General features: G+C 37.1%; 1 protein-coding gene across 2 annotated transcripts in view; it reads left to right on the forward strand.

Moving 5' to 3' along the window:
- Window positions 1-21,326, forward strand: part of UBN2 (ubinuclein 2) — a gene marked incomplete at its 3' end in the record, with an annotated part of 72,138 nt that overhangs the window by 38,281 nt on the left and 12,531 nt on the right. For both annotated transcript variants that reach the window (XM_082846120.1, XM_082846119.1), the window contains exons 7-14: window positions 1,272-1,342; window positions 4,728-4,857; window positions 7,496-7,614; window positions 8,122-8,235; window positions 8,818-8,961; window positions 9,685-9,735; window positions 11,953-11,995; window positions 15,706-17,256. In XM_082846120.1, the coding sequence (XP_082702246.1) occupies window positions 1,272-1,342; window positions 4,728-4,857; window positions 7,496-7,614; window positions 8,122-8,235; window positions 8,818-8,961; window positions 9,685-9,735; window positions 11,953-11,995; window positions 15,706-17,256 (2,223 nt within the window). The remainder of the gene's footprint in view (window positions 1-1,271; window positions 1,343-4,727; window positions 4,858-7,495; window positions 7,615-8,121; window positions 8,236-8,817; window positions 8,962-9,684; window positions 9,736-11,952; window positions 11,996-15,705; window positions 17,257-21,326) is intronic.

Genomic DNA, 21,326 nt, shown 5'->3' on the forward strand with positions numbered 1-21,326 from the left:
GACAGAGTCAGCATGTGGCTTGCTCAGGTTATTGGATCAGGCCTCTCGATGTCTTACATCTTGGGCATCTCAAGATAAACTATCTTTTGTTATTTCCCCAGTAAATTTTGCTTATGGTACAGTGTCTTGGTTTGCATACTCTTTGTTTCTGGTAAACTGGCTAAGATGACAAACAGTGATGAAATTATTCTTATCCTCATTGAATTAATTGTTGCTTATCCCTTGATAATGACTGTGGCTAATTTTTTCATTGTTAGTAATTAGGTAGAACCCAGACTGGCTGCAGTAAGCTGAGTATCTTTGTACAGGGTGACACTGTTGTACAGTTGAAGTCAGAAAGCTTCTGGTCTGAGTCCTGGATTCACCACTTACTAGCAGTGTGATTTGGGGGCATTATCATGTAACTTCTGTAAGATTTAGGTTCCTTGTTTGTAAAATGGGAGCTATAATACCAATGCCACTGGCTGTTACGAAGATTAAACATGGTAATGAGTATAATATATAGAATATCAGACACGTTGGACAGTATTGTCTTGTAGAAAATGAGACATCTGCTTTCTCTTATCTTGGAGATCACAGCAAGAATTGATAAACAAACCTTACAGATACTCAAAATACACAAGACACCCATGGCACCCATAAAAAGTCTTATATGTGTAACTTTTAAAAAATATAATTTTATTTATTTTATTTATTTTTGGCTGCGTTGGGTCTTTGTTGCTGCATGCGGGCTTTCTCTAGTTGCTGCAAGCGGGGGCTACTCTTCGTTGCAGTGCGCAGCCTTCTTATTGCAGTGACTTCTCTTGTTGCGGAGCATGGGCTCTAGGCATGTGGGCTTCAGTAGTTGTGGCACACGGGCTCAGTAGTTGTGGCTCACGGGCTCTAGAGTGCAGGCTCGGTAGTTGTTGGTGCATGGGCTTAGTTGCTCCACAGACCAGGGATCTTCCCGGACCAGGGCTCAAACCCATGTCCCCTGCATTGGCAGGCAGATTCTTAACCACTGCGCCATCAGGGAAGCCCCTGTGTAACTTCTTAAATTTAGGAAAATTCAGAAAAATGAAATACAGACATAACAGGGAAGAATGTTATGTATGCTAAATTTTGTTTCAGCACTGTTTCATTGCCTGCTCATGCCAGGTAATAAGCTGGGACAAAGTGAAGTTAATCATAGCCCCACCCTCAAGGAGCTTATTTTAAGTAAATAGATATGGAAGCGTATAATGTGTAATGTGTTTATTGAGAGTTATATTGACAATCTTGTGTTTCTCTAGGCTGCCAAACTTTTTGATGAAGAAGGAAGGAAAAAATTCTTTACACAGGATATGAATAATATTCTTCTGGAGTAAGTAATTTTCTTCTTTGATTAAGAAACCTTGAAAATTATTTAAACCTTAAGTCATTAAAAAATACAGTAGGCCTTTGAGGTACAGATGCTGAGTAGTTGGCTAGTCTCATGCATTAGCTCTTCCCTTTTGGCCTCACAGCATGTGTGATTAACATTTGTTTCTTAGCAAAACGATGCTTCTACATACATTGGTTCTCCGGGACCCCTTATGATAATCAAAGCTTCCAATGTTATAACTGCCAGAGCAAGTGACTGCTGTATGGGTTGAATATTATCCTAGATTTAAATGCATTCTTTGTCACATTATGTGAAAATATCTTTCTGGGACAGTTCTGATTGTTTGTATTAAATTTGGTGTACTTTCCTTCTACTTTGATTCAGATGTGGGGAAAATAATTCCATTAGTATCCAGTGAGGTTTATTATAATTCATACAGACATTTATAGCCAAATGGAAAGTGTGGTTTAATGAAGAATCATTTTTGTGGGGTAGGACGGAGGCAGTGTGGAGAAGACAGATGTTAAGTTGGAAAGGAAAGGGTGAAAGCTGGTTTATGATATAAATTGTATTTAAATTAGTGATAATTTTCACCCTTAGCTAGAGTTTAACATTAATGAAGTTGCACGTTCTAAGACACATAAGCTGTACTTATAAACCTTATAAGGCTTATAAATTTTGACCATGGTTCCAGAAATTGAGTATATAATTGGCTACAAGCAGAAATGGGCAAAAAGGAAGTGGTCCTGGGAAAAGCAGCAAATTCCTCTCTGATGAAAATAATGTATGCCTACTTTTGGTGGTTCAGTAGCATCATATACAAAGAAACAAGGCAGTGTTTCCAATACTACGATTCCTGTCTTTTAAATATATAATGGAGATAGTTTCTCATGAGATATAAAGATTGGATTAGCTTATTGGTTTTGATAACTATTTTAATTAATGCAATCTCTCATTCTCCTAAAGTACGTAAAAAATCATTTTGGTCTCCATGGACTCATAAAACACATAACCTAGTATGCTAGTAGCATGGAGACAGAGGAATTTCTTGTTCCTATTCTTTATTTTAGCCAGGGGTTTTCAGATTGATTCTGTCTGCCTGCAGGTGCTTCCTGTCTGTTCCACCACCTTTTACCTAGCTCCCTTTTAAACCTTAGATTCAATAAACAGTGTAACCATTACTCATCAGAGCTGTCCCAGATTCCAAAATCTGGGATCTGACTATCTCCTTTTTTTTTTTTTTTTTTTTTTTTTTTACCTAAGAGCCCTAAGTTTTCTAGATCAGGTCTTTTTCCTGTGACTGAGACAGTCCTTTTTTATTTTACTCTTCTGTAAGGGGACAACTCTTTCTCTTCTGAGAGAATCAAAAAATCATCCTTGGGATATAACATCTCAAAGAAGCATCTCTGTTAATTCCTGCCATGTCTGTCTTAAAACGAATCTTCTAGTGTTCTTGGGGCTCATCTGCTTTTTATTTCACTGAGAGTGTGCCTCTAATTCTACAAGCCCTAGTGTTCAGAGTTGAATTTTTTCCCTTTTAGTGACTACTTTCTTATGCCCCCTTGTCTTCTTTTTTTTTTTTTTTTTTTTTTTGCGTTACGTGGGCCTCTCACTGTTGTGGCCTCTCCCGTTGCAGAGCACAGGCTCCGAACGCGCAGGCTTAGCGGCCGTGGCTCACAGGGCCCAGCCGCTCCGCAGCATGTGGGATCTTCCCGGACTGGGGCACGAACCCGTGTCCCCTGCATCGGCAGGCGGACTCTCAACTGCTGTGCCACCAGGGAAGCCCTATTTTCAGCTTTAACTAAGCTTTTATAATGGGGCAAGCCTAGAATGCCTCCTACCCAGAGTCTTGACTTTTAATAAAGAACTAACCACAATATTTAACCAAGTGTTTGTACACAGAACTCATGACCGGAATGATTGTCTTCCATATGAACCTCTGATTTGACCCTCTGGCTCTAATAGGCCTTAAAGTTCTTTTTATTTATCCTTTTGTTGTATTTGGCTTCTCTAATACCAAGAATTTTCAACTGTCAGTTCTAAGGAGTATAATTTTCCACATTTCATTGTTTCTGAAATTGCAGTGTATATTATAAGTGTTGGGTACATTTGATCTGGCAGGGTTTCTTTCCTTCCCCAAAAGCTGTTAATTGAATCTTTGCATGCACCTTATATTTGTGAAAATATTTACGTCTGTTTGCACCTTCTTCTATAGTAAAACATGATGATTTGGACATAGTTTGTTGCCAAGGGCCCCAGTTTGGTCTTGACCTTCAAATTAACATCTGTTCTCATCTTTCTACAGTAGCAACTGCCAGATACACTGTCTTCCATCTGGAAGAAACCCCAATTGTTTATCAGTAGGCTTGTCTTGCTGAGAATATGGTGGCTATTACAAACTCTTCCCTTTTTTTTTTTTGAAGTAACTGTTTGGTTAAATACCCTTTTAGCAGGAACTGGAGAACTGGAATAAATTGAACAAACTATTAAATATCTAGTTCAGTGGAGGCACAATAAGGAAAACAAAGAAGGATAAAACAGTCTGTGCGTGTAGTCAGGAGGGCTTTACCTTTTCTGAATCTGTAATTTTTTCAAACACCTTTAAGGAAAAAATACTCTAAGAATTCACTGAAACTGTGACTCTAGTATAGCAGTTGCAGGGTGGTGAGGGGAAGTATGATGTCTCTTTGAGGAAGTGAGTTTTTGGTTAATAATGGAGTTCCCGTACTTTACCCAAAAATGTAGACTTTGCCCCTGTCATCAAAAAATTATTTGGGCGGGGTGGGGAAAAAATTAGGAGTTCAGGTTTTTTGTGGGTTTTTTTGGCTGCATCGTGTAGCTTGCAGGATCTTAGTTCCCCGACCAAGGATCGAACCCATGCCCCCTGCAGTGGAAGCGTGGAGTCCTAACCACTGGACCACCAGGGAATTCCCAGGAGTTTAGGATACACACTACTATATATAAAATAGATAAACAACAAGGACCTACTATATAGCACAGGGGTCTATATTAAATATCTCATAATAACCTATAATGGAAAAGAATCTGAAAAAGTAATTATATATATATATATATAACTGAAACACTTTCCTGTATATGTGAAACTAACACAGTATTGTAAATCAAGTATACCTCCATTAAAAAAAAAAGAAGCAAAAAAATTATTTGCCATCTTGTTGGGGTTATAAATTCTACTCTTAAACTAGATTCATTGAAATTTTTTATAGCATTACAATTCATGGTTTTGTTTGTTTTTTTCCTTGAAAAATACTGTCTAGGAAATCATGGAAAGGTAAAAGGAGAAAAAAATCACTGCGTCTGCCTCCTTGCTTGTTACTACCTAAAAGAAATTCTGTACTACTTATTTGTTGTTGTTTTTGGTCAGCATTGAGTTACAGCTGCAGGAACTAGGCCCTGTCATTCGTAGCAGTGTCTACTCCCACCTTGAAGCTTTTGTGCCATGCAATAAAGAAACACTGGTAAAACGTCTAAAGAAGTTACATCTCAATGTCCAGGTAAGAGGAGGAACAATAATACCTGCTTCTGGGGTTTTATAACCTGAAAGGAGACTGATTTCTGCTTGCTGCTTTTGCATACTAATTGCTTTATAATTGTATTGTACATATTTAGTAACCATAGGATGTTCTTTAGTAACCATAGCATGTTGGATCCCCTGGGAAAAAATTGCTTTTCATCAATTGAGAGGTTTAGATGAGACATAATGTTTTCTAATGCTTCTTGGACTAGGTAAATTAACCTCAGTTCCACAACTGACACAACTTTGCCCTCAACAAATAATCTGACATACGTATAATTCAATTTTCTTATTCCTGAAATGGACCTATACAGATATGCTCACACTGACATAAAGACCAATGGAAGGAATCACAGGGTTGCACTTAAACTTAAAGATTATCTAGTGTAATCATCCATGTTCTGCTAGATTCTTCTCGACTACCGTGCCTCTAAGTAATTGTGCAAGTTTGCATGCTTCCAGTGATCAGAAACTTATTTCATTACAATATCAGGAAGTTCTTGCATATGTTGAGTCAAATCCAAGTGCTTTCCATCCCATTGGTCCTAATTCTCCTTTTGCGTTTATTCACAAATTATGTCTCCTTCTTTACTTCATATAAAATGGGCTTCAGTACCTTCACTGTCCTGATTACTCTTCCTTTAATGATTTGTTTGACTATGTATTTTAAAAATATTTACAACTTGCAAGTTATAGAAAAAATAACTTGGATGCAGTTTAAGATAAAAAAAAGAACACTTTTTTTCTATGAATAAAGGTATTTCCTGGAATTAAGGGCAAGAATGCAACCAGGAAGGAATGGGAACTGATAATCTGAATTAACTCTGTTTCTCTTTACCTCTCTCGCCTTATCTCACTTTTATCCTTTTATGTGCATCTGCAGATAAGTTTTCTTTATTTCCAAGGTTTTATATTACAGAAAAGCTACACACAGAGATTGACTGTAGATTTCTCATCCCAATCCATATTCTTGGGGTGAAAACTCTGGTGGTATTATTTTGAGTCAGTCTGAACTTTTCTGGTCGGGGGGTTAGAGTCGCAAAGCACAGCATGGTACAGATAGGGGACTGAGTGTGGTGCTCTGTGTCACCGCAGTGGGTGTGATCTGACAGGCATAGAATTCTTTGTTAAAGGTGCTATACTTCTACTAATAAAGTAGTTCTTTTGAATTGAGAAACTGTAGTTCTTTCTCAATTCAAAGCAGGTTAATGAACAAATGAAATTTATTTGAGGTCTCAGATTTTGTGCCTATGCCTGGACATTGACTATGGAATGTTGACTATGGAAGAAAGACATTGATCTAACCCTTGCTTTTCTTTATATGGTTTAATCATGTACCTTTGTATCCCTAAACATTATATTGTTTGGTTTGACATGTTTTTGAGCTTCATATAAATGGAGCAATAGTGTCTGTTTTCTTACGCAGCTTGCTTTTTTACACTCACCATTATACATCTCAGATTTATCTGTCTTTACATGCAGGGGAACTCCATTTTTACTGCTGTGTGTACAGTATTCCACTGTATGAATATATCTCAGTTATTCATTTTACTGTTGATGTATATTTGGATTGTTCCCAGGCAGATAGTCTCAGCTATGTAATTCTTAAGATGAGATCACCCAGAAACCATGATACTGGATCTTCCGTTTTTTTAAATGGGATTTTATAGCAGACACTGTCATATGTGCAATAATATTTATTAATTGGTATGCATGAAATAAGTAAAATGCTTGTTAGTAATATTTGTATTTTGTTTTTATTAATAAAATTAATGTTATTAATAAAATGTTTTAATTTGTAAAACACACCTGCCATAACATGATAATTGCATTCCTAAAAATCTTCTCCTTACCAAAAATCACATTTTAAACACAGTTGTGTCAGTAAGAAAAACAAAGTCTAATATTTCTGCACCTATGACAGTAATAAGAGTATGTTCTAAATAGCTACATATATATTTTGTTACTTGCAAGATGAAATAAATAAATTGATTGATTAAAGCTGTCAGATACAAACCTACTTTTCTTTTTGCCCTGAACCGACATGAATAAGAGTCTCCCATTGTCCTCTTTCACTTTGGCCTTGACCTTGCATTTTTGCTTACAACTTAAGTCACAGTTACTAACAATAAACAAGAAAACAGGATACCAACATTCTGTTGATAGTCACCAAACCAAATTGTGCATTCCGGTCCTCCAAAGCAGGATCTCTTCTTGTGGTACTAGTTCCCCATCATAATGGGGATTAACTGGTAGTAGTCTGCACAGTGTAGATTTTGTTCTCTATTTAATCATTTTATGACAGTTAAAGTGTCCATATAATTTAGTGGAGTATTTTTAAGAGTGTAATTGAGCACTATTAATAATTATGCTGAGGCAACAGGCAAAAACTGGGACTCTGCTTGGCTTTCTGGGAAGTAGGGTTATCCTAATTTTATTATATACAGTGTGCATTATGAAAAGTCAGCATTTTAGAAGTAATGTCCATATTTGAATATGCTAACATTTCAAATGTGTGATCAATATCTAAAACCCAAATTTCATCTTCTGAGGATCTGCTTGCAAAATAAGTTTTGTAAATATGTTTGAAAAAACTTTCAGTGTTTTTTTTTCCTCAGGATGATCGTTTAAGAGAACCTCTGCAAAAACTGAAACTGGCTGTTAGCAATGTCATGCCTGAACAGCTATTTAAATACCAGGAGGACTGCCAGGCTCGCAATCAAGCTAAGTGTGCCAAGTATGTACCTCTTCTATTTGGACTGGCTTTTGCATTTGAGAAATACTTGTAGCTGTTAGAGATTGGTCTTAAGTGGACTTCATCACCAAGTAGAAATCCACATAAACCACTGAAGTAGTATAATTGAATATATTTTCTAAATGGCAAGTCACTTCCCACTCAACTGCTTTGGTGTGAAAGGCAAAAGGTCTTTTGATTTAGTGTATGGATGTGATCAAAGCTAGAGCTGACACTGGTCAGACATTTCACATGTTGACCTACTTGACTGGTTGAAGTTGAATACAAAAGATAAGTGTTCATGCCTTTATATTAGAGTTTGAAGACCTTATTTACCAGAGCGCTTTATAATGCACTTCAACTTCAAAGTATTATGTGGAAAGGTAGACTCCTCATTTACCCTGTCTTTTGAGTTAACATTCAATTAAGCAATTCAACAAGTATCTAAGGAGCGTATTATAGGCAGTGTTGGGTTGAAACTTTGCTTCATAAAATAGTTTTCATTTTTAGGTTTCAAACAGATGAAGAACGAGAAAAAAATGGATCTGAGGAAGATGATGATGAGAAACCAGGGAAACGTGTCATAGGACCAAGGAAGAAATTCCACTGGGATGACACCATTAGGTAAGATTTAACCAAAACCTTCACTTTTAACCAAATAGCTGATGCAGAAGTAAGGTTTCTCATAAAAAGAATCGATAGTAAATGGAAAACTAGATAGAAGCAACCAAAAGTTAGTGTGTAGGAAAAATTTATTCAAGAGAAAATTAATTTGGTTCTAATATCCTTAGAGTTCTATCACTTTTATTTACCTATAGTACTTTTTATAAGTTAATCTTATTATTGAGTAAGTCATACTGGTTTCAGAGGTGAAGTACTAAATATATTTATATAACCAGTCATCTTTCTTACCAGTATTTCTGTACTCCAAGTGGAGGGTTTAGTTGTAGGACTATCCCTTTTAATCTTTGGTGCCTGGATTAAAGGTATCAAAGGAAATTATCTCATATTGGAAATTTGGCTATAGTACACCAAATGATATATGTTAGAAATTATCTATCTTCATGTCATCTTCTGAATTCTTCAGATAATAGTCTTTATTATTGCTATCAGATTTGTGTGCTTTTAAAAAATCTGTTTCAAGCTTAATTTTCTACAATTTTGCAGTCAGATTTATATATAAATATATATTTTTAATCTGTTTAGAACTTTGTTATGTAACCTTGTTGAGATCAAATTGGGATGCTATGAGTTAGAGCCAAATAAAAGCCAGTCTGCTGAGGATTATCTTAAATCCTTTATGGAGACAGAGGTGAAACCATTGTGGCCTAAGGGCTGGATGCAGGCAAGGTAAGAAATATGACATCCTAGATTTTATTTTACTTTTTTATTGCTGTTATTAAAGACATATACACACACATATGACATTCATTTTCCTAAGAACCTAGTGTGTTTAACATTCTTTACAGTCATCTCAGATGATGTCTGCTTTGAAAGATTCACTCACTTAAAAGACAAAACAGTTAGTCACATGGACATAGAGATACACATAAAGGTGATTTTTTTTTTTTTTTAAACCGACCACTTTTTCTTTTTTGCACGTGAATTTCCTAATAAGAGAAAAGGGGAGGGGGGAAGAAAGTTTTGAACTTTGGAAGGGGAACTTTATATGGGTATCATGAAGATAAGTAACTGAGTACAAGATTTAGAGTGTAGAAAAAGAGGCACAGCCTTAGTGCTATTGAAAATAGTCAATGTAGAGTGGTATCTCTAAACTAAGTGTAGCCCAGTTTAAAGAGTTAAGTAAAGAATGTTAAAATTAATAGACTTGGCTGTCTCAACCTGTCATCCTGAAGTATTCATCTTAACAGAAATCTGTTAAAAGATTTAAATAAAGAGGTAATATAACATTTCCCATAAAATAGGTTATTGAATTTACTGTACCATTATAAGTCTTTATTTGGTAAAAAAGCAAATAGTAGCCTATTGAATATTAAATGATTAAAATGACAAAGTGATTATCATGTTATTATCTGCTGTGGAAAAATAATTGTGTCCTTTTAATCTTTCCAGAATGCTTTTTAAGGAAAGTCGGAGTGTACATAATCATCTTACTTCTGCTCCGTGAGTAAATGCAGACTCCAGATTGCTTCATTTATATTTATTCACATTATGATATTTAGTAAACAAAAATATCATTTATTAAATGCTAGGTAAAATAGAACTTAAACATACATTTATACAATCTCTGTCTTACCACTGCTTTTTTGTTTTTAAAAATCACTTAAACTGTTGACTCTGTAGACCTCAGGACACATTTATCTATTAAAGAACTTCTCAGGCTAGCCTCTAAAAACTTGAATCCATAATGTAACATATTGGCCTGAGATCTGGTAGTGAGAAGCCATGTAAACAGGAAGGCTCTGGTGGTTTCCTTTGTTCCTGGAGGATCTGCCCTCCAGTTGTTTTGTATACTTTTTTCTTTCCCTCTTAATGACCATCTACAAAGGTAATCTGTTATCCTCATGCTTTCCAAGACAGTTCTGTATATATCCTACCTAGCCTTGCCTTGCAGTGTTTTATTCTACAAAATTAACATACTCTTCATGTCCTTCCCTCTGTCCAAAACTGAATCTTTCATTAGTGATGTATTGATAATTACTAAAGAATTAATTTAGAATTAATTAGTGAAAAGGCAAGGGTCTCTAGTGAAAAGGCAAGTTTTTTCTGTGGTTACATTTTTGGGTGAATACTGGTTAATTTGACAAGGATTTTATTTTTACCTACAACTTAAGGCTACTTCTCTATTGCCTAGAAGTGTAGTATTAAGGGTTAATAAAATATAAAATTAGCAAGTCACTGAGAATTTACTGAGCACTGTAGTTCAGTATTCCACTAAGAGATCTGGTTAACATCTGGGTAATGTTACAAAATTCCCCCTCTCCTTGTATACAGTTATAGTAGGTGGAATTTTTTTTTTTTTTGCGATACGCGGGCCTCTCCTGTTGCAGAGCACAGGCTCCGGACGCGCAGGCTCAGCGGCCATGGCTCAGCGGCCATGGCTCACGGGCCTAGCTGCTCCGCGGCATGTGGGATCTTCCCGGACCTGGGCATGAACCCGTGTCCCCTGCATCGGCAGGCGGACTCTCAACCACTGCGCCACCAGGGAAGCCCCCTGTAGGTGGAATTTTTTACAGCTTTTAGGAAGGACACTTTGTTAGTATACCATCAGAGATGTATTGAGTTGGTGTGGTTTTCAGATCTTGCTAGTTTTGTTGTTTTGGGTATAAATTTGGAGTAGTTTGGTTTCATACATTATAGGTTTACTTTGTTGCAGGTGGTTTAGATATCCCGGGGGGGGGGGTATGTATATTTTTTATGCCTTTATATGTATTTGTGTCAATAATATTTCAGGCCTTTAATTTCCCTATAGTTCTAAAATCACATTACAATTCAAGTATAAATAATTCATTCCTTTAATTCTAAAGCAAGTGTTTACATAGATCCTTTACCTCAGTTTTTTTTTCTTTTTTAGTAGCCTCATTATTATGGCTTTATGTTTCATTTTGTATCAGAAAGTCGGAATCTGTGTGATAATATGGGCCTGAAAGTCATGAATATTACTGTTGCCTTAACGAAAGTTGTAGATTTTAATCAAGATACTTGTTAATTTAATTGATGGCATTTTAACTTAGTGAAGTCGAAATATTCTGACATGTGAGGTATTTTAGCTTTTCAACCCTTTTTTAATCTTCAAACATTCTCCACACTGGTTCCCAAAGGTTCCAAGGATCCATGGTATTTTTATTGCCTTTTTTCTGTCATTTTGAAATTTTTTATCTAAATTATTATGTTAAAAATAATTTTCTTTAAAAACTTGAGGATTTTTTGTTTTGTTTTTTAAACAGTATCTCATTTACAACTTCTTAGCATGGTTTAATTTGAGTTTAAAGTTCCTTGAAGCTCTATTCTATAAATAATTACAAATTCTTACCAATTCTTTGAAATAAGTCTCCTTAGGCAGCTTTGTTAGCCTGTTTTGAGTTATTTAAAATTTTTTTTTTTGGAGTATTTACATTTAAATTTTTAAAAAACTATCATCCACATTTCACATTTTACTAATGGTTTGGCCTTTATTCTAGTTAATTGAAATTGGGGAACATGTTGCTGTATATTCACATATAAACTGAGCACTTATATAACTTATATATAGTTCCTTCAGAGAACTTCCCAAATAGAAGAAATTATTTACCCATATAATTACAAGATTATATGTTACAATTTCCTAATGAGTGACTTAACTGCTTCTGAAATGGACTCCTTTTTAATCTTTTCTCTTAGGGCAAAGAAAAAGGTGATTCCTGCACCTAAACCCAAAGTGAAGGTAAGTAATGAACCAAATCTTTAATTAGTGATAATTGGTGACTGTTGAAATGCATCCTTATGATGAAAAGGTTATATGGTATTTCACATGTATTTTAGGTACCATACTCTTAAGATGGGTGTTTTCAAACATTGTAAAAATCCTAAAACCATTGTATTTGGGAGAAGAGATGACTTTGTGGCAGTGGGAAATTTATATACATTAGTTAAATTGTAAGGCTTATTACTACTTAGAAATGTTGAATAAAATATGACAAATATCTCTCAGAAGCATCGCTGAGGTTGCAAATATAAATATGTAAGAGAAATTCCTAAGGCTCAAGACAAAGAAGAAGCTGCCAGCGTGTTAATCTGTCACTGAAACTTCAGTTGCCTTTAGGTGCCTTTGCTGAGTCCTGTCACCTTCTCAGAGCACAGCAGATAAGAGTTTCTTAGACTTAAATAGGTTGGGAATTGGAATGAAACTCGCCATAAACCTGGGACTCTCAAAGGATAACATTTTTAGTAAAAGAAAGAACTGGAAAAGAAATCCATTCACCAGCAGAAAGACTAAGAAATTTGTGTATCTTGGCCTGGGTTCTGGATTAGGAGAAGAAATCCTCCCTGAAATTTTTCTCTGGATTAGGAGTTTAATTTACACAACCTGCATGAACTGGGAAAACCTCAAGCTACGAAAATAACTTAAAGTTGTTAGATTAGTATTAACCCAGGGCACTGGCAAATCTCATTCACTCTTTAATAATGTGCCTTCATCCCAGGCCTCAAAGGCTTATCACGTATATACTGTGTCAAACATGAGTTTACAATCTGAAAATACAGAATACGTGAGGAAATAAGTTACTGTGAGTGAGTCAGCGGAAACAGCCAACAGAATTAGATCCCTAAGAAGGGCAAGTGATGGATTTATTAGATTTAGAACATAAAGTAACTTAAGTTTCTTAATATTTAACAAAGTAGAAGAGGGGACAAAAAATATCCGATCAAAGTAGACAAAGCAGAGTTGAACCAAGCATAACCTCTAGAAGTGAAAACTATAATCATTTGAAATTAAAATTATAATGAAAGCCCACAACTTGTAGGTTTTAGACTTTTCCCATAGCCTTCATCTCTTTGAATAGAGTTTCTTTGCTTGTGAGGTTAGGGCCAGAAGGTCAACATTTGCTACTCCATGGTCTTCTTAATTTATTGTATTAGAGGCTCTTTGAACACAGATTAAATAGTCTTCTTTTTCTTAGTTAACCTGCTTTGTCTTCTAATCCAAATAATATGGAGCCAGTATTTCATTAAATCTATTGACTTCATGCTTTGTTTTGACATTTGACTTTATTTTTAAACTCCTAATACCCACCATAAAGGGTTGGTTAAATTTTGATACATCTATTTAAACATATGATTAATTTACCAGAATTCTAATAATGGGTGTGCTGGGATGGTACAGGGGAATTATGTTTTGTTCCTTTCTTTGTGATTAAATTACCCTTTCCTTTTCCCCAAATGGAAAAACTGTATTGCAGATATGGTTTTTTCCTGCCCTGCTGACCTTTAAATACCTATTTCAGTTATAAAGGTAATATAAGGAAATGCTTGCAGGAGAAAATGCAAACAATACAGAAAAGTAAGAAGGAGGAAAGTAAAAGTATCCAGAAATTTCTGCTCACACAGAATAAAAAGCTCCTAACTTTCTGGTACACATCTGCCCTCCCTTCTTCTGGCTGTCTGTCCCTGCCTCCCTTCCTTCTTTCCTTCCACCCATTAATCCATCCATCTAACCGTCTATCCATCTGCCCATCCAGTCATTCATTTATCCAGATTGAATTAAGATTTTATATAAATGGAATAATCTGCTTTTTCAGCTCAAATATATATCCTGAACAATTTACCAATATAAATCTACACAGTACTCCCTTGGCTGGATTTACTGTTATTTTTGTAAAGAAAAAAATATTAAAGAAAAATTAAAAGAAAGTTACTTAAAATGGCAGTTTTATACTGGTAACACTCCCAATATTATTTTGATACACTCCTCCACTCTCAGTTTCTGTACTTTTTATAGTAATGCAGCTTTCACTAATCATGTGATTGGTTGGCATGTCAGTGCAGTCATGTCTCATCTGCATTAGCTGTTCATCTTAGCAGACAATTTTGATCTTAATGTAGTTACGCTACAGACTTCTAAAAGGTATTGAGGTTTTCAATCACAGCTTTTTAGAATAGAAGTTTAGAGAAATTGCTAAGAAAGAGTGTAGTGGCATTCTTAACAGAAATAAGAATTTATTATTCTTATTTACTCTAATGCCTTAGAAAGTAGGTGGTAAAGACCCTTTCTCTCCATGCTTTCCCTACTGTAGTTAGAGGAAGTGCTGTCATGGTGTAAATTAATGTATAATATAAGGGTTTGGGTTTATTTGGATTTGTCTGTTTTTAGGAAACTAATTGAAGAAACTTTGAAAAGATTTTTATGTAGTTTTATTTCTTCTTAATCATAAATATAAAATGAGTCATGTACTTTATATTTTTCTTAAGAGAAGGATACTTTTTTTTTTTTTTGCGGTATGCGGGCCTCTCACTGTTGTGGCCTCTCCCGTTGCGGAGCACAGGCTCCGGACACGCAGGCTCAGCGGCCATGGCTCACGGGCCCAGCCGCTCTGCGGCATGCGGGATCCTCCCGGACTGGGGCCCGAACCCGCGTCCCCTGCGTCGGCAGGCGGACTCTCAACCACTGTGCCACCAGGGAAGCCCGAGAAAGAAGGCCAGTATCGTAGCAAACCATACTATACGAGATGGGTAGAATCTTTTTTATATATAATTTTTTATATATTTTTTATATATATATATATATATATATATATAAAATTTATACGAGTAGCCACGCTACTCTGCATGGCGATGCACAGGCTTCTCATTGCAGTGGCTTCTCTTGTTGCGGAGCACGGGCTGTAGGCTTGTGGGCTTCAGTAGTCGTGGCACATGGGCTCAGTAGTTGTGGCTCGTGGGCTCTAGAGCGCAGGCTCAGGAGTTGTGGCTCACGGACTTAGTTGCTCCCTGGCATGTGGGATCCTTCCAGACCAGGGCTCAAACGCATGTCCCCTGCATTGGCAAGCGGATTCCTAACCACTATGCCACCAGGGAAGTCCCTGGGTAGAATCTTAAGATTCTACCTTAAGATTCTATTTCCCTGGCGGTCCAGCGGTTAAGACTCTGCACTTCCACTGCAGGGGGCTCGGGATCAATCCCTGGTCGAGGAACTAAGATCCTGCATGCTGCACGGTGCGGCCAAAAGATTTAAAAAATACAAATAAAAAAGATAAAGGCAGAAGTTCTCCTAGGTATAAGGAGGATGAAAAGAGAATAGTCTCTGAACAAATGGATTCGGAATAGTATCTGAAGATCTGATAGAGGTGGGTGAGGGGAGAGGAGGTTTCATTAGTAATAGACCTAGTATATGAATGTTCCTTTGGCTTGGTTTTAAGCCTTCTTAGAATGGCTTACTAAGATGTGGCAGCTGTGTGCAATACATCAGTTACTTTGGCTTTTGAGGACAGTTCAGTTAGGAGCTCTACCCTCTGGAAAATTATTTTGGTTTTTACAGTCTCTAAATAAGATTTCTAGTAGAATTTTAATTATGAGAATTCCTTTGTCCTTTAAAATCTAATACTTTGTAAGTTTTGATTAATCGTTTTTGTTTTTCCAACATAATGCTGTTTATGCTAGGAGTGTAGTCCAAAAAAGGACCAGAAAACTCCTGCATCCTTGGTGGCTTCAGTTGGTGGCCCTTCAACGAGCTCTAGCACATCTGCTGTGGCCTCCACCAGTTCTAGCTCTACACCGGCCCAGGAGACGATCTGCCTTGATGACTCACTAGATGAAGAACTTTCTTTTCATCCACCTGCACTGGATCTTGTTTCTGAAGCTTTAGCTGTTATCAACAATGGGAACAAGGGCCCTCCATCTGGCTCAAGGATAAGTATGCCAACTGCAAAACCTCGTCCAGGACTGAGAGAGGAAAAATTAGCAAGTATCATGAGTAAACTGCCACTGGCTACTCCCAAAAAACTAGATTCTACTCAGACCGCACATTCATCAAGTCTTATTGCTGGCCACACAGGGCCAGTACCAAAGAAACCCCAGGATTTAGCTCATACTGGCATCTCTTCAGGCCTTATTGCTGGTTCTTCAATTCAGAACCCTAAAGTTTCCTTAGAACCTTTGCCAGCCAGGCTACTTCAACAAGGACTACAGAGGTCAAGCCAGATTCATGCTTCTTCCTCTTCGCAGACCCATGTCTCCTCTTCTTCCCAAGCCCAAGTTGCTGCCTCCTCTCACGCTCTGGGAACATCAGAGGCCCAAGATGCTTCTTCGTTAACACAAGTAACAAAGGTGCACCAGCATTCAGCTGTCCAACAGAACTATGTGTCTCCATTACAAGCAACTATTAGTAAATCACAGACCAATCCAGTGGTGAAATTAAGTAATAATCCCCAACTTTCCTGTTCATCCCCACTTATTAAGTCTTCAGATAAGCCACTTATGTACCGCCTTCCCTTATCTACTCCCCCACCTGGAAATGGTTCTCAAGGGTCCCACTCCCTGGTTTCTAGGACAGTACCTAGCACCACTACCTCCAGTAACTATTTAGCCAAGGCAATGGTGTCACAAATCTCCACGCAGGGTTTCAAATCTCCCTTCTCAATGGCTGCATCCCCAAAACTTGCCGCATCTCCGAAACCTGCCACGTCTCCTAAACCCTTGCCCTCACCTAAGCCTTCTGCCTCACCCAAGCCCTCTCAGTCAGCTAAGCCTTCAGTATCAACTAAACTTATTTCTAAATCCAACACAACTCCCAAACCTACTGTATCCCCAAGTTCTTCCAGTCCAAATGCACTAGTGGCCCAGAGTAGCCACTCTAGCAGTAACAACCCAGTCCATAAACAGCCCAGTGGAATAAACATCAGCAGACAGTCTCCCACCTTGAATTTATTGCCCTCTAATCGCACTTCAGGCCTTCCATCTGCAAAAAATCTTCAGGCCCCTCCAAAGCTAACAAACTCATCATCCACTGGAACTGTCGGCAAGAATAGCTTGAGTGGAATTGCAATGAATGTACCGGCCAGCAGAGGTAGCAACCTTAACTCAAGCGGAGCTAATAGGACTAGTCTATCTGGGGGAACAGGAAGTGGAACACAGGGTGCTACTAAACCGTTGTCTACTCCACATAGACCATCCTCTGCCTCAGGGTCGTCAGTGGTAACAGCCAGTGTGCAGGTATGTATGTTAGATACATTCACGTGATAAAGTGTAAGATTGTGTAATTTCTCTTGTGAGTCAATTTAATGACTTTATTATAATATCATCAGTTGTTTATGATGACTTATAACTTATGGATGTTGACATCACAGTGATGGAGACACCTGGGAATGAAATTTTTGTTGGGATGTGGATTTTTTTTTATTACATGCTTACTTTCAAAATTTTTTGAAAACACAACTAAAATGCATATTTAAAACTGTACCTTATCAAAGTCCAGAACAAAATAGTCATTTATGATTTTAACATACCTTCACATGTCTCTTCTTTTCCCCATCCTAGTCCCCTTTCTCCTGCCAACTTTCATATATTTTTTTTTTTTTGGTGGTACGCGGGCCTCTCACTGTGTGGCCTCTCCCGTTGCGGAGCACAGGCTCCGGACGCGCAGGCTCAGTGGCCATGGCTCACAGGCCCAGCCGCTCCGTGGCATGTGGGATCTTCCCGGACCAGGGCATGAACCCGTGTCCCCTGCATCGGCAGGCGGACTCTCAACCCCTGCGCCACCAGGGAAGCCCCATAATTTTTTATTTAATAAAATTTAGACATTCATATTATTTTTTTCCTCTAACCATTTGTCTTTTCGAATAAAATTTTTATTTTGCACAAATTTTACAGTTATTCATATATAATTCTCTGTCAAGTTAGTATCAGTAATCCATTTATACCACACTTTTCCCATTTGTGAGTTTTTAATTTAAATTTATCTCTCATTTAGCAGGAGTACCTAATTCAAGGAATCTTTTCAAGAAGGCTAATGTGAAAGCTGTTTTACTTTAGCTCTTGCATACCTGATAATTTCTGTGCTGCCACACTTGAGTTGATAAAGACTCTTGGGTCACTAACTCCAAGTTTTGTAAATACTGCTCCGCTGACCCTTACTTACTAATTAAGGTTATAAAAAAGTATGAGGCAATTCTGACTTTTTGTTCCCTTATAAGTAATGTGTTTTCTCTGCCTAAATGCTAATCACATTTTCTCTTGTTTCTTGAAAATCAAGTGTTCCCAGATAATGGCTAGGTTTATCTAGTTTTCATTAATTGTGTACCTGGAAAAATGGTAACATCTTTCAATCTCAGACCTGCCCATTTTTTCAGCTCAAGAATATTTTGTTCTATTATGTTTTCTGATCCATTGGCCTAGGTTTTTTGAGAACTCTTTAGCACTCATATATTCCATCTCTCTGCCTTTCATATCATCTTCTCTGTTATTGTTTCCATCTATCTGCCACTTCTTTGTATTCTGAGGCTTTTCTCAGATTTGTCTTCACTTTACTGATTTGGTTTCTTTAACTTTTTTCCCTTCCCCTGAAACATAATCCATGTTCGCAGTAGGTAAATTTCAGAAAAAAAGAAAAGAAAAGCCACCCATCATCCCACCAGTGTTGATACTTTCCTGATAACTTTTTTAGACTCTTCAAGAACGTGGATTTTACATAATATTCTGTTTCATAAGAAGCTTTAAAAAAATATAACATTTTATGATGTTATTTTTTAGCTTCTCAGTTATTCTTTGAAAATATGACTTTTATTGATTTCTGAAATTCTGTTGTCTAAGAAAGTGCTCTAACTTTGTACAGCCTCTTATTTATGTGGAATAGGAACATCTAATGAAATACGTTTCCCTTGGTGTCTGTAGAGGGTCTCTGCTACTCAGTACAAGCTAAGTGTTGGTATTCAATATACACTTAAAACCCAAATCATCACTTTGCCTTTACTAAAGTAGGCTTAGGAATGAATGAATTCTAGAATTCTAATATAGAACAAAATTCAATTAACTGATACTTTATTAACTGAAATCTAGGATAAATAGATGTTTTATCTATATGATTTTGCTTTTATCAGAAATTAAAAAAAACCGATTAGGGATTGTATGTTAAAATTTGAGTTATAACTAAGGTCTAGGAGTTAGTCCACATTCCTGTTTTATTATCTTTATTAAAATGTTGACTGTTTTTGAAATCAATCTTTAATTTGATCACAGGAATATGTGAGAGGATTATAACCGAAATGGCAGTTCCGTGCCCCAGATCCTCCTTCCTAGTGTCAACTACTTTTAACTCTCTTAGCTTTTTCTCTTGTGTTTTTTAAAAATTGTGTTTTCAAAAAATAAGAATGAATGGAAGACTATTTATTTTAGTATTATCTTTCAGCTTCTCATTGTGATAAATAAGGCTTTTAGCTCACTTTTACCTTTCCCATTTTCTTCAAAGACTAAAATTACAACTTTTGGTTAAATCTGTGACTATGTAAGATATTGTCTCTGTTGAGCTAAGTGTCATTAACTGTGGTTTCAATTATAAATTTTGGACTTTTTTCCTGTAGTTAAAAATTGCTGTTTTTCCACTTGCTTTGTTTTCTTTGAATTTAAAGTTAAATCTCCCTCTGTCTTTTGTCATCTCCAGAATCTATCAGTTCTTTTTTTTTCCTGGAAACCTTCCTATATTTGATCATTTATCCCTGAAGAACAACTTGGTTTGTTGTTTACCAATTGGTTTGTTGGCAAGGAAACTATGTGGCAAAATTTGTGTTTCTAAAATATAACTACTTCCTCCCTGGTTTTCTTCCTCTCCGAATGGCTTTCTGATTTGGAGACCTTAGTGTTCCTGCCTTCATATCGGATCCTTTTTGTCATTCTTATTGGTTTGACTGAGGAAAAGATCAGTAATTGAATAAGGTTATTTCTAACTTCTGGTCAACCTAAGGTTCTTTTTTTTAACATAGCATCTCACTGAAGTCTTATCAGCTACCTTGTGGCCTCTAGATCCTATCCTTCTAGCTGGCCAACACTAAAAACAGGTTTCCTATCTATGCCTATAAACTGTTCCACTCCTTTCTGAAAGACATCTTTAGCTGTTTGCAGATGTGAAAATGACAGGTCCTGAGGTTAGCAAAAGTTAAAGTCTTTCTGGGTTCACATTATTATCTCTACCTGCTTTTTATTAACTTGCCACTCAAGGCTTTCCTGTTCTTTCTTGCCCTTCAGCTTATTGATTTTCTGTGAATCCTGTCTTTGCCACTTTATAATTCCCAAAATAATTCACTAAGCAAATGTTTACTAAGTGTTTAATGTGTGCCAGGCACTCTTCTAGGTGCTGGGGAAATGGGGTGAATCAAGATCCCTCCTCTCATGGGGCGTATATTCTAGGTAGGAAGATAAGCAAAACACAAGTACTTAAAAATACTTTAAGCGCTATAAAAATAAAATAGTAATATGCTAAAGTGTGATTGCTACTAACGTGGATCAGGGAGATGGAGAAGGCCTCTTTGACGAGGCAGCATTAGAGCTGAGAATTGAATGAGCAGGAGCCAGCCGTTTGGAGAGAAGAGCGAAGAGCCCAGGCAAGAGGGGGATGGTAGATGTGAAGACGCTGAGATAGGAGAGAGCCTGACGACCTGCAGGCCTGCATGGCTAGACAGCAGGGAAGGATGGGGAGGTGAGGAGATCACAGATCAACTCCAAACCATGTGATGGAGGACCTTGTGGGCTACAGTAAGGGCTTGGGCTTTTACTTCTGTTCAGTGGGAAGCTGTTGGAGGGGAGTGGTATGGTCTGATTTATATTTCAAAAGATCACTCTGGGTGTTGTAGAGAATGGGGGACAGATGTACTCACCAAAATGAAACACGTCGTCAAAAGAAAAATGTAATACCCACCACAGGAAGACCAAGGTGCCCGTTCGTATTTTCCCCTAGGAATGAAATGTGGAGGCCATGGAAACTATTTGTGATTATGGGGTATTATCCCGAACTGATTGCCTACTGCATGTTGACAGCTTCTCCTGTGTGCTTCCAAATGATATCAACAGTGGGATATCCCACTTCTGGAAGGTCTCCACCTTCTATGAGAGAAACTTAGATACTTAGGTAATCTGGTGTTTCACTTTAGCTTTATAAACAAAAGTGGTTATGGAAGGTTTTTAAAAGTACAGAATGTTAGATAGTTATGGCGTGGTGCCATTTTTTATTGCTAATACACGTTACTTAATTGTGAAATTTGCCCTAATTTGCATTTTCTGTCAGTTTAATGCTT

The sequence above is a fragment of the Leucopleurus acutus genome (genome assembly GCF_964270905.1).
Source record: "Leucopleurus acutus genome assembly, chromosome: 9".
Taxonomy (NCBI): Eukaryota; Metazoa; Chordata; class Mammalia; order Artiodactyla; family Delphinidae; genus Leucopleurus; species Leucopleurus acutus.